Source organism: Harmonia axyridis, chromosome 6, assembly GCF_914767665.1.
Source record: "Harmonia axyridis chromosome 6, icHarAxyr1.1, whole genome shotgun sequence".
Classification (NCBI taxonomy): Eukaryota; Metazoa; Arthropoda; class Insecta; order Coleoptera; family Coccinellidae; genus Harmonia; species Harmonia axyridis.
Window position 1 is genome coordinate 31,410,911 of NC_059506.1, and position 12,715 is coordinate 31,423,625.

General features: G+C 35.0%; 2 protein-coding genes across 4 annotated transcripts in view; one reads left to right on the forward strand and one right to left on the reverse strand.

Annotated features, from left to right (window-relative positions):
* LOC123681757 (unconventional myosin-XV) overlaps positions 1–6,038 on the forward strand; it is a 78,549-nt gene extending 72,511 nt beyond the window's left edge. For both annotated transcript variants that reach the window (XM_045620030.1, XM_045620031.1), the window contains 5 exons: positions 3,321–3,567; positions 3,629–3,980; positions 4,151–4,468; positions 4,524–4,777; positions 5,267–6,038. In XM_045620030.1, the coding sequence (XP_045475986.1) occupies positions 3,321–3,567; positions 3,629–3,980; positions 4,151–4,468; positions 4,524–4,777; positions 5,267–5,602 (1,507 nt within the window). In that variant the 3' untranslated portion in view covers positions 5,603–6,038. The remainder of the gene's footprint in view (positions 1–3,320; positions 3,568–3,628; positions 3,981–4,150; positions 4,469–4,523; positions 4,778–5,266) is intronic.
* A 1,033-nt stretch (positions 6,039–7,071) lies between these two features.
* LOC123681758 lies at positions 7,072–11,640 on the reverse strand. Of its 2 annotated transcripts, none has more exons than XM_045620032.1 (5): positions 11,489–11,640; positions 9,554–9,667; positions 8,212–8,488; positions 7,621–8,154; positions 7,072–7,463 (listed from the first exon to the last, which is right to left on the reverse strand). In XM_045620032.1, exons 2-5 carry the CDS (start codon positions 9,593–9,595, stop codon positions 7,291–7,293), a joined length of 1,026 nt encoding a protein of 341 aa, XP_045475988.1. In that variant the 5' UTR covers positions 9,596–9,667; positions 11,489–11,640; the 3' UTR covers positions 7,072–7,290. The 2 variants fall into 2 exon arrangements, with proteins under 2 accessions (XP_045475988.1, XP_045475989.1); XM_045620033.1 differs by having other exon boundaries at positions 7,322–7,463; positions 7,577–8,154.
* Between the last annotated feature and the right edge of the window lie 1,075 nt (positions 11,641–12,715).

Below are 12,715 nucleotides of genomic sequence, written 5' to 3' on the forward strand. Positions count from 1 at the left end.
TGTCGGATGTACCACAATTTGGCAACAACTTTGTTATTTTGAATAGGACATCCGGTATTTCTATTTTTTTTATGATACTCCATAAAATATTAAATCTATTCACTCTTACTTTTCCATCTCTATCTTCAACGGTTTTTGAGTTATTAATTATTTTTCGAAATTTTTGATCAAATTGGCGTATTACGAAAATGACTCTAGTTCGTTCAATATTTGAGATTTAAGTCAGAAATTTTGCAAGTCGTTAGATATTGATCTGATCTGTGTCACTGCTCTTGAATTATGGTTGTCAATAATACAGGACGGACCAAAAAAAATCATCATTTGCCAAGTTACAAAATTGTAAAAAAGTCTATTTTTTCAAATTAGACACCTAGTATATTTTTAAATTTTTGGAATCAGTACAACACACTCTACAATTTTTCTATTTACGTCCCTATACCTATCTCAACTGGATTCCGAGTTATATGCGTTTATTAGATTTCACATTGATTCAATAAGTGTTAATATCTTTTGTATTGTTATGTTCTCCAGGGCCCCCGCAACCGCGCGTTCAACGCGTGCACCGCACGCGGGCGCCACTCTTAAGGGGCGCCAAAATCTCTTATAGACCGCATGGAAATCCGAAAGACCAAAGGTTTTTGAAAAAGATTTTTTTTATTTTTTCAACAATTTTAAACGTGCAAAGACATCTTTTACACATCCAAACAAGTTCCCGAACGTCACAATCCCTATAAAATAACCTCGGCCACAGATTGCAATTATACGATTCTTTTCGAGTAAACAAATCATAAATAATCATCCCTTTGACGGTACGGGATTTCTTTATGGACCACCTTGCACCGGACGGCGGGCACCATTTCTTCGATCATCACTAAAACGCATATGGTACACAAAAACAATCATAAATACCGAAGCGATAGCTTTTAGCCAGGGGAATTACTGAAACTTTCGCCACCATCTGTAGGAAAAATACTACATGTTACAGAGAATTTCTGAAACTACCAAAATCTGCTTGCTATGCTATAACAGCAGAAACCTATTCAAAAAATAGTTATTTTGTTTCGAAACGTTTAGGGGTTGAGTTCAAGACGCAAAAAATTAAAATACTCAGATAATTGGAAAGATTTGTATTTTGTGTAATTATGGTTTGTTTTACTGTTTCTTGTTGTGATTAAATTAAATTTTATGAAATGGTAAGTACCTATCCACATACAGTATTAGCATTTCTATTAGTCTATAAAATTCGATTTTTTTTTTCTGTTTAAAATGGTGCACATCCTAAATTATCCCATACCTATATACTATAATATTATTTTTATTTGCTTCAAATAGGGAAGTATTGTTTGTAATCGTGAAAAAATTGAATCGACTTTGATATTTCGAATTTGTTACCTGGGGCCACCATCATATTATACTTAATTTTTTTTTAACATGCACCCTGGATCTGTATTATTTATTTGATGTTCGTAGCCGTTTGACATTCTAAAAAAATTATATTTCACCTTTGCCAAAAATTAATTATTATAACAGGAACAGGGTATGTGCTTCAGATCGGTCTTAACTTATTATTATTATTAACTCCGTTTAGGTTTAAAGGCTCGGATTTAAGGTTTAAATTCATAAAAATGAAAACATACGGGTTATTCTCAAAGGGATGGCGCAAAGTAAATCATGGGTGAATGTCCTTACCAATTTTGGATCAAGTTTTTCTTAAATTCTAGGAGCCATATAAGAGAAAACGACCTTCTGATGCAAAATTTCGAGAGCAAAAAAAAGCTAGACTTCAACAAAGGGAGAAAATGGCTGGGAGTATGGAATAATATTTAATAATTATTAATAATAATATTAATATTTTAATATAATATTATGAATAATTTAAAGAAGAATAAAGCTCAGGTTTTGAAAACTCTGCAGTTTCATTACAAAATTAAAATAAAATGCGGTTTTGATCGAATGCTTGAATAAAATAATGAAACATTTAAAAAATGTATTATGCAACAACTGACAGCATAAAGTTCTTAAGGCATTCAATGAAGGTTGCTGATAGTTTTTTTAACCCTTCTACAAATAAATTCCTAACAAAAACTGAAACATTTTTTGCCGATTATCCTGCGACGTTTTTCTCCACTTTCCCCCCTTAAGGGGCGCCAAAATATTTTCGGCACGCGGGCGTTGATGACCCTTGCGGGGGCCCTGATGTTCTCTATGTGGTTCATAGATCGATATATCAATGAATCAGTTCAATCCATAAATGTCAAAATAAACAATAATTGCCTAACAGGTGTTTTGTTCCGAGGTCTTTCTATAAATAATGGCTCAAGAAAGATATACACATATAACGCATATAACTCGGAATCCAGTTGAGATAGGTATAGGGACGTAAATAGAAAAATTGTAGAGTGTGTTGTACTGATTCCAAAAATTGAAAAATATACTAGGTGTCTAATTTGAAAAAATAGACTTTTTTACAATTTTGTAACTTGGCAAATGATGATTTTTTTTGGTCCGTCCTGTATTATTGACAACCATAATTCAAGAGCAGTGACACAGATCAGATCAATATCTAACGACTTGCAAAATTTCTGACTTAAATCTCAAATATTGAACGAACTAGAGTCATTTTCGTAATACGCCAATTTGATCAAAAATTTCGAAAAATAATTAATAACTCAAAAACCGTTGAAGATAGAGATGGAAAAGTAAGAGTGAATAGATTTAATATTTTATGGAGTATCATAAAAAAAATAGAAATACCGGATGTCCTATTCAAAATAACAAAGTTGTTGCCAAATTGTGGTACATCCGGCAACACTGGAAATGTGAAATTATTTTAAAAATGTACCTTACATGGCCAAATATCTATCCACAAAATTTGAAATCTTTACCATCAATAGTTTCCATAATAATCTAATAGGCCACTCACCTTGGGACACCCGATATATATCCACACATGGAGATACACACATCGTCAAAAGATTGGATATTGCTCTCCCTAAGTAATCCCATAGGTGTTCAATTGGATGCATATCTGGTGAGTTCGCTGGCCAGTTGATTCTTTGAATATTGTTCTCTTGAAGAATGACTCAGGAATCTAGTGATGAATCTATGTCACATAACTACGTAAATCTCGCTACACAAAATATAAAACAATTTTTCCAATAATTTCAAGATATTTCAAAATAAAAAACTATGAAATCACCATAAACTTCGCCAACACTTTATAAAATTTTAAATATACCAGAAGGGTATCAGAATACTGCTTATATTCTATTCAAAACCTACCAAAAAAAACAATGTCTGATGAATTATCTTCTTTACAGATTGGAAAGACTCAAAAATGACTCTGCAAAATCCAAGGATAAACGTAGCAAAGAATGGACCTGGAAGCAACAGACCGACATGATCAAATGGCAGGGTACGCCACTGGACGGACCACTTCTGGCCATCGAGAATCCAGAACTTTGCCTTCTAGCTGTGGAATGTTTCGAGTGCATCTTGAGATATTGTGGCGATATGCCTCTAACTCCTGAAATGACTGAAGTGAAATGTGTCTACACTGTGCTAATGGTAAAATGGTTAATTCTTAGTCAAAATCCAACCTTTCTGTAACCTTGCGTTTTTCCAACAGCATTGTCACAAGCATGTCATGCTCAGAGATGAGGTGTTCTGCCAGCTGATGAAGCAAACGACCAACAATAAATCGGAATCGCCTGAATCTTGTCAAAGAGCCTGGAGACTCCTGTCGATTGTTGCAGCTTATTTCGCTTGTTCAGAAGTCCTGCTACCCTTCCTGACAGAACATCTGTCTTCGGCCGCCTCTGACAGAAGGAGAATTTGTCATGGTACAGCCGGAGTTTGTTTGTCGAATCTCAGAAAGACCCAGAGATGTGGAGGAAGGAAGAACGTACCCAGCGTTGAAGAAGTCACCGCAGTTAGTGCTGGAAGAAGCGCAAGACGACAAATTTACAGATTGCCAGGAGGTAAAGTCAATTTTTCCTAAATCGTGGAGTTAATTCACATAACACAGAATATGCTAGTCCAGTGTTCTGGTCAGTCGATAGTCAACGAACTTGTATTCTTTTGAAACCAACAATTTACATTGTCTTCCTGAAAAGCATCGCTTCAACTACTAGATTCACAATCTTTGCAGGTGCTGAAAGGGTGGTCAACACCAGGTGCAGCACAGTTGTGGCCGATGTGATCACCGAACTCTGCGACCTGATTGGAATAAACTCAGAAGCTGAGCAGCAAGAATTCAGTCTGTATTGTATCGTGCAAGGTGATGCCTTCACCATGCCTTTGGCTGCTGATGAGTATATATTGGACGTCACCACTGAGCTGCACAAGGCTGCCCAACCTTTCTACTTAATTTTCTGCAGATCTGTTTGGTATCATCCGTTGAAACATGATACTAGTCCACTTTACACCGAAGTATTGTTCAATCAAGTGGCTCCAGATTACCTTGAAGGTAGTAATTCCAGAGAATGTCGATTGTCAGTTGTATCATAATGATTTTGTTCTAGGTCTTCTGTTGAGGTTGGGAAGTCCAAACCTAACACCGAGTATCGTCAGGGATATAGCACTGATAGCAGCTCTTTTGCACAAAGCTGCCGATTTGAACCATTCACCTAGTCTCAAAGAAGTCAAATTTTTGCTTCCAAAACCAGTTCTTGCTATGAGGGAACCAAGACCTCCTCAATGGCTTGCGTTGGTGCAAACATCTTGGGGGCAAGCAGCCAATTTACAAGTTTCTAGAGCCAAACACCGTGTGTTGCAGGTAAGATAATGTTTTACAATAATCAAACTATTTGGTGTACCACTTTGCTTCCGCCGTTTTGCAAAAGATGGTTGTAGCGGTAAGTAGTAGATGAAGAAAGCTGCGGCTAAGGCTCATCAAATGCTCTTAAATACCTATGGTGAGGTGGCTATTTGTGAAAGAACGTGCCAAAAGTGGTTTCAACGCTTCAAGAATGATGATTTAAAAAATTGGATCTATTCGTGGATCGCTTCAAAAGATGACCAGTTTTTTCAACGCGGGATTCTTACGCTGCCCGAAAGATGGGAGAAAGTAGTGGCTAGCGATGGACAATACTTTGAATCCTAAATGCATAACCATTTTTTACAATAAAGCCTCGAATTTCGGAAAAAAACGGCGGAAGCAAAGTTGTACGCCTATGTATAATGAACAAATTCACTTAGACCAATAGCTAAGGAACATCTGTATAATGTCATCACTGTTTTGCTTCAAAATACGTATTATTTGTAGGTTCTCAGCAATTGGCCACTGTTTGGTAGTTCATTTTTCGCAGTCAAAAGGATCACAGGTGAGAACGAATGGAAGGAACATATTCTAGCTCTGAACAGAGGTGGAGTTCACTTCTTGGACATGATCAGCCATGAAACCCTACAACATTGGCCCTACGCAGAGGTTATTTCGACTAGGAAAGTGAGATCTGAAGAGGGTGAACTCTTTTTGGACATGAAATGTGGTAATTTACTGCAACAGAGGGTGACAAGACTGCATACTGAACAAGCTCACGAAATTTCAAGATTAGTCAGACAATATATCAATTTGGAACAGTCCAATGCCCCAAGGAACTGATAACTCAACATATCCATCAAGAGACGCATGGATATGATTGAGTAATCACGACTAATGATTTTATTGAGTATGATTATATGTTGTAAATAATACAATTTAAGAAATCTTAGCTATATTTATTTATATAGTGAATCTGTATAGACATTAATCCTAAATATAATAAACGAAACCATATACATATATAAAATAAGAACACATAAATAATATTTCGAAAGTATTGGTGCCCAATTTTTTTCGTTAATATAATTTTATACAATCTATTTACATTGTTTTCAAACTAACTCCATTATTTCATTCAACCAAGAACAAAGATTTTACAAATGTCTGTCTGTATCGTATACAATTCATTAATTAATAAAGTAATTATTATATTATTGTAAAATTGTTGAAAATATAGGTGACTGTTATTTCGAAATAAAATTTTGAGAACAACATAGTTCACAATTTGTTTGATTTGCCTCCATCTAACCTCACCATACAGGGAATTCACAAGGTGTCAGAAATATTCAATGATAAATATACAGGGTGTCCCTAAATTGTACAAAAAGAAAATGAGAGATTTCCTGGATAATTTTAAGAAAAAGAGTCCTATCAACGTGGGCCTGCACGTAAGCGCTTTGTTTTCGATATACAGGGTGTTTCTTGTAGTCCTACTATGTCTACTATGATGATTACATATAACAGTGTCGAATCTTTCTTAATATTCGCTAAATATTGGGTAAATAAGTACCATCACAGCTCACTAACCGAATCTTCACAATAATTTGGATTTTCGAGGATTACTAGAGAATTGTTCGAAATTTTTTCTCGGAATTGCTAACAGATTCCCAAAAACAAATACTTTTTTCTCAAAAAAATGATGTCAGGTATTATTCTCGTTTGTACCTCCAAATTAGGAACATCTTGTAGATAAAAGATGTCAGTAAAATATGGCTTAATTCCTTACCTAGTAGTGCCGGAAGTTGCCAAAGATAAAACTAAATTGATAATAATACATAGGCAGTGTAACGAAAAATATACATATACACTTTTTAGCAAGATGAGGTTAATCTTCTGATCAAACTAGTGAACTATTTTTACATTTACCCAGCTATTCCCTCATTTTAATGAAGAAACTGGATCAAAAACGAATATCCATGTCTAGTTTCCATTCAATTTTTTTTTCATCTGCAATAATTCACAAACACAGCAAGTGTCTAATTAAAATATAAATAATCAAGATGATACAAATGATAATATTATAATGTTATTGAAGTATAATGGTTTTAGTGATATCATATTTTCTAGTATCAATCCCAAAACTTGCTAAAATCAATAGTATTTAGACCATGCCGGTTAGTAGGGTGTTATCGTTTAGGTACAATGGCGCATCCTGTATTCTTACAAATTTCAATATAGGAAATATTAACCTACAATTTTTTGACGTATGATGACATGTTTACTGAACTGTGTGTCGAAAGTAAATTCTAATAATTCATTAAGTGAGATGAGTATCTTTAAACACTAAACATAGCAAAATCACTAAAAAATTATACAATCGAGTACTCTTACAATTACACACGCCATTTAAAAAGGTATGGTAACTATTAACTTTCTTGGTACTGAAAACACGAGCGCACTAAAGAGTTTTTGCGAAATATTTTGCACTGCAGAATCTGTCAAAAATAAAGTTCATTTTGTCTTATTATTCAAACTGGCGTAGGACTATGTCTTGGTGTTTTTCCTCCAGTCTGTCCCCAAGTTTTTGCTGCATATTGTACAAACCCTGGATCACCAGGTCCACTAGGAGATCTCTCATCTTCAGATTCCCCTTTAGGGAACATCAAGTTAGGCGAAACAACGTCATATCTACCATACTGTCCTGAAAAAATTGACTCATCAGTATTAGCGCTGACTGAAATAAACACTGTATCATCCAAAATCTGCTAAGCAGAAGAATGCCGATTCCAAATGATAAACTGAAACACCAATTACCCCAGAACCTCAAAACCTGATCTAAAAACATCAGGAATCTCTACCCTTTCTAATTTTACTCCAAACAGGCGAATGTTGCTGCATCTTTGGAGGAATAGTATCATCGATCTCGTCAGTATCACTGTTTCCCATCTCCTCCAAGTCTTTTCCGAAGATTCCAAACGTCTTTGGAGATTGGATAGTCCTCTTTGATCCATAATCTTTCTTGATTCCACCATCAACTACATCTTTTGACTCTCCACCTTTTTTGCCTGTCTGTCCATTGATACCTCCATTTCTTTGCACTTCCTTGATTTCTGTTATCATGACCTTCTCTGTTTTTCCATCGTTTTTCCCTAGGTTGAAGGTGACTTGGGAGTTGTTGTTGTTGGTACCAGGCGTTACTCTGATGGAGCTTTGTCTTTCTAGTTCCTGTTGGAGGTTACGGAGCTGTGCAGGTTTGATGGGTTTAACTGATTTTGGACCTGCCATGTCTATGAGGAACAGACCAGCTGTTATAAGAGTTAAAGTGCCTAGGATGATGGCATTATCCACAAGATCTGGAGGTAGGTCATCTATCGCAAAGAGTTCCAAAGTACCTAAAATGTTTGTGTAAAGATTTAACATGGGTCAAGCTGTTTACATTTGCTACATACCTAATATAACAAAAAATAGAGCCCCAAATCCAAGGAAAAGATACTCGATCACTCTTCTGTGAGTGGGTATTTCGCCAATGAGCCTGGTTATAAACAATATTGATGTTATGATGACATATCCTCCATACGTGGCATCTGCGAAAGAGGATCCAAATGAACCCCAGGTGACGTTCCTGAGGAGTTTCCACTCTCTGGATATTTTTTGGAGGTACAAAAACAATCTGTATGATTCCACATCTGTTGCTCTTTTGGTTACTAAGCAAGCTATCACGAAAACCTGGAAATATATTCAGAGAGAATTTCAGAATTAAGAGTTGAGTCTGGTTCGAGATATTGAAGGCTAAATGACGCTACATTTGTTGTTGTTTGAAGAATGAATGAAAACGATTTTCATGTATTAATACAATACTAATTTTATGGTTTTTTTCAGGTTCGTTTTCGGCATCTTTTTGGGCTCAAAACTTTTAACGGACTGTAGTCAAAAACTTTCCAAAGTTTTATGAAGATTGGATGAATAATTTAGTAATACATAAAGGACAAACAAACAATCATTTATATACAGGGTGGCCATTTGAAAACGAAACAGACGAGATTACAGACGAAATAAAGTTTTTCGATAGAAATGCTCGGACAGGTCGATTTCTGTTTCGAGGGGGACAACTTAAGATGTAGGTTACGGACGCATAGCGCTTCAACCCTTGCTACTACAACCCTCCCCCCCAAATTTTGAATAGGGAAGATGGGGTGAGTGATACCTCATTTGAAAGGTATTTTTATGCTGATTTCAGCACAGTAATTGTTTTTTCATTTTATGCATTAGTTCTCGAAATATTCTTAACTAAGTATTGAAAATGAAGTGGTGTTTTCATGGCACTTGTAGTGTTTTGTGAAAAATCGACATTTTGAGCTTCAAAACAACCATGACTGTGGCTTCCTTCCTAACTAACTAACGCATGAATATTTCGAGAACTAATGCATAAAATGAAAAAACAATTACTGTGCTGAAATCAGTATAAGAATACCTTTAAATTGAGGTATCACTCACCCCATCTTCCCTATTCAAAAATTGGGGGTGGGGGTTGTAGCAGCAAGGGTTGAAGCGCTATGCGTCCGTAACCTACATCTTAAGTTGTCCCCCTCGAAACAGAAATCGACCTGTCCGAGCATTTCTATCGAAAAACTTTATTTCGTCTGTAATCTCGTCTGTTTCGTTTTCAAATGGCAACCCTGTATATTTCTGAAATCCAATCAATATCAAAAATAATAATATAAAAACCATTGAACTTTACACTTTTTTTATCAATATTGCATGGTGATGATAATCATAACAAATTCCACTCACCAGTTCTACCAACTTGAGGAAAGTCCACCCGTCAAAATTCATATCTTCAGTTCATTTGCGTATAGAAGCTAACTGTCCATTTCAGTGGGTCAATGACAATGCGTTTGCTGTTCGCTGAAATGTTATAAATTTTTATGGTCGTGAAAACATCAACAATCTTTTAGAGGTAAATCAGTAAATGGCTCTATTGAAATAGGGTTTCCTTGGAATCTGTGACTCACTTCTGAGGAAGAATGATCCCATTCATGAAAGAGCGTAAATAAAATTGTAAGTGGATTATTATAGTTACGTGTTTTTCTTCGTTTCATAATTGACGATAATGAGAGTAAAAAGTGTCTTTCAGTTTCATTGAAAGGTCAGGGAGTTGAATTATTCTTGAAAAAAGTTTGAAGTAGTGAACTCACGATAGGTGAATTGGAAGCGTTGAAATTTCACACGAATATCTTGGATTATCTCTGGTCTATTCATCATTTAATCAATAAATATTATTGTTATAGTATATACTGAAAAAAACGAGAAACAGACTGGTGTTAATTCAAGAGCATTCATGCGCCAATTGCGGCCTTGGAGATCACAGAACGTTATACATATAAGTATGTGTACTGAATATATGCACTGAAAGTGCACTCCATAGAGTAATAAACTAATATAGAGGGAGTATACGCAATTTTTACATGTCCCCAACATGGTTAGATTACGTTGTCGGATTGTGATATATTTTCAAACCCTCAATTTTACTATCATTATGAATGTATATTATATTGAATGAAATAGATTTATTTGAGTGATTCCCGATTAAATATGCAAATTGGAATATTTGTAATCTGATATTTTTCCTAATTGTCGAATTTATAATAAGCAGAGTATTCATTATTTTCTGTATCTACCTTCTGAAATCTAAGGTTTGGCAACTTTTGCTCTGCTAGTGTCATCGGTTGTTTCAGGTCGTTTGACGCGCTTTAAGTTTGTTTTCTGAATTTCTGAAATATTTAGGTATTTATTTCAATATATTTTGAGTTAATATGAAACTTTGATTCACTATTGGACATAAAAAGTACGTTCTTTGAGGAGAAACTCGCGAATTGAGTAAAATATCGTAATCACTGATATGTTTTCATTACCGCGCGCTTCATGTCAATTTTGATAGTTCATGTTGGGGACGAAATTAGCTTACTGAAAATGACATATGCACCCTCTATTTATGTTTATTACCTACTCTGAGGTGCACTCTTATTAAATTAATCATCTAGTATGACACAAACTGTTCATACACATAGAATGTATAATTTTTCACAGGGGAATTGAATAATTTGATAAATACTGAAAATGAATTAATCTTCAGCGGTGACTCAAATAATTGCTGCTCTCAATTATAACCATTAATTTATAAAGGTGAGCTCGCAAATTATAGGTAGGTAGGTACTCGAGTTGTATTTTTCAGTTCTTAGATCAGCTCACATGATACAGCATTCCATATTGAAAAAATATGTTACATGTTGAAGATTACTCATGGAATCCTGATTTTCCTCATAAATGGTTATTTTCCACAAAAAATAATTAAAATTTGCGAAATAACAGAGCTGGAAACTAAAATGATTTTATTCGATATGAATAAATTGCTCAACATTAGAAAAAAATTCCTGCTGATTTGATAAAAAACAGAACAATGATTTGAATGATTCTATTTTCGTTTGAAATATTTATTAATTTTTTTGTGACATGTGCTTCCTAGGTTCTTATGAATATAAAATTTTTATAATTTGATTTATTCTTGTTTTTCAGTATCAGAATACATCGGAAAATTAGTTTTAAAATAAAAACTCCCAACTGAAATGTTTTAAAAACCAACATTACAAAAAATAATACCGAAAAAAATCTGATAAAAACTGTTATATTTATTGCTATTGTTGAAGTTATATGAAAGAGTTCACTTACCTTCGCCAAGAAAATAAACGATTCCTTATCAAGAAATAAAATTTAAACACCACTGATACCAACTAAAAACACGACTAGGTATCTACAAATAGCTACATACAAGTATGTGAAGCTTTCCCGTCAAAGGTTAAACTGATACTGGCAAAACTAGGTATAATTGAATTGACATAATAGTAAATAGTATTTCTTTCCCACATTTAAAATACGTATTATGTTATGACGTTGAATAGAGCTAAAAGTTCATTCTTGAATCACTAAAAATTACGTGCCATTCACAATTAAGAATTGAAGAATTCTACCCAAGATACAGTTTCAATTGCAATTTTGATTAAATTTTTTTGTTGTCGTACTTTGGCCCACAATATGTACTCATAAATTCATTATTGGATATTATTTAAGTTTACATATCAGAATATAGTAAACGTTTTCATGGAAATTTCAGAAAATGAGTATTTACTAGAAGTGAATATTGGTCATTGACTTGCACTCATTTCTTGAAATTTTCGTGGAAATCCATAGAGGCGTTCAATGAATCAAAGTATTAGTCGGAGATTACCAGGTACCTATTTATTGAAAATTGAAATATAGTCCGAGGGAGCAATGTCTGGAGAATACGGCGGGTGGTGTAGGACTTCCTATTTCAACGTTTTCAAGTATATCTTGTCCACTTTCGCAACATGGAGTCGAGCATTGTTATGCTGTAAAATCACTTTATCATGTCTCTCGTTGTATTGCGGCCGTTTGTCTTTCAATGCTCGGCTCAAATGCATTAATTGCGTACGATAACGATCGTCTGCGATTGTTTCAGTCTGTTTTAACAACTCATAATACACTACGCCGAGCTGGTCCCACCAAATACTGAGAATGACCTTGGAACCGTGAATACTCGGTTTGGGCGTCGACGTGGAAGCATGACCGGAAAATCCCCATGATTTTCTGCGCTTGGGATTATCGTAATGAATCCAATTTTCGTCTCCAGTCCCAATGCGATGCAGAAATCCCTTCCGTATTTGCCTTGCAAGCAGCTGTTCACAAGCAAACAAACGCTGTTCAACATATATCGAACGTCACCCAATTTTCATGTTTCTAAATCATTGACATGACCCTCAAACATTTTAAAATGGCTTGTTGCGTCACTCCTAATGATCCTGCCACATCTTGTTGCGTTTGACACGAGTCTTGAAGTAATGCCTCCAATTCTGCATCTTCGAAAACCTCTCTTCGATC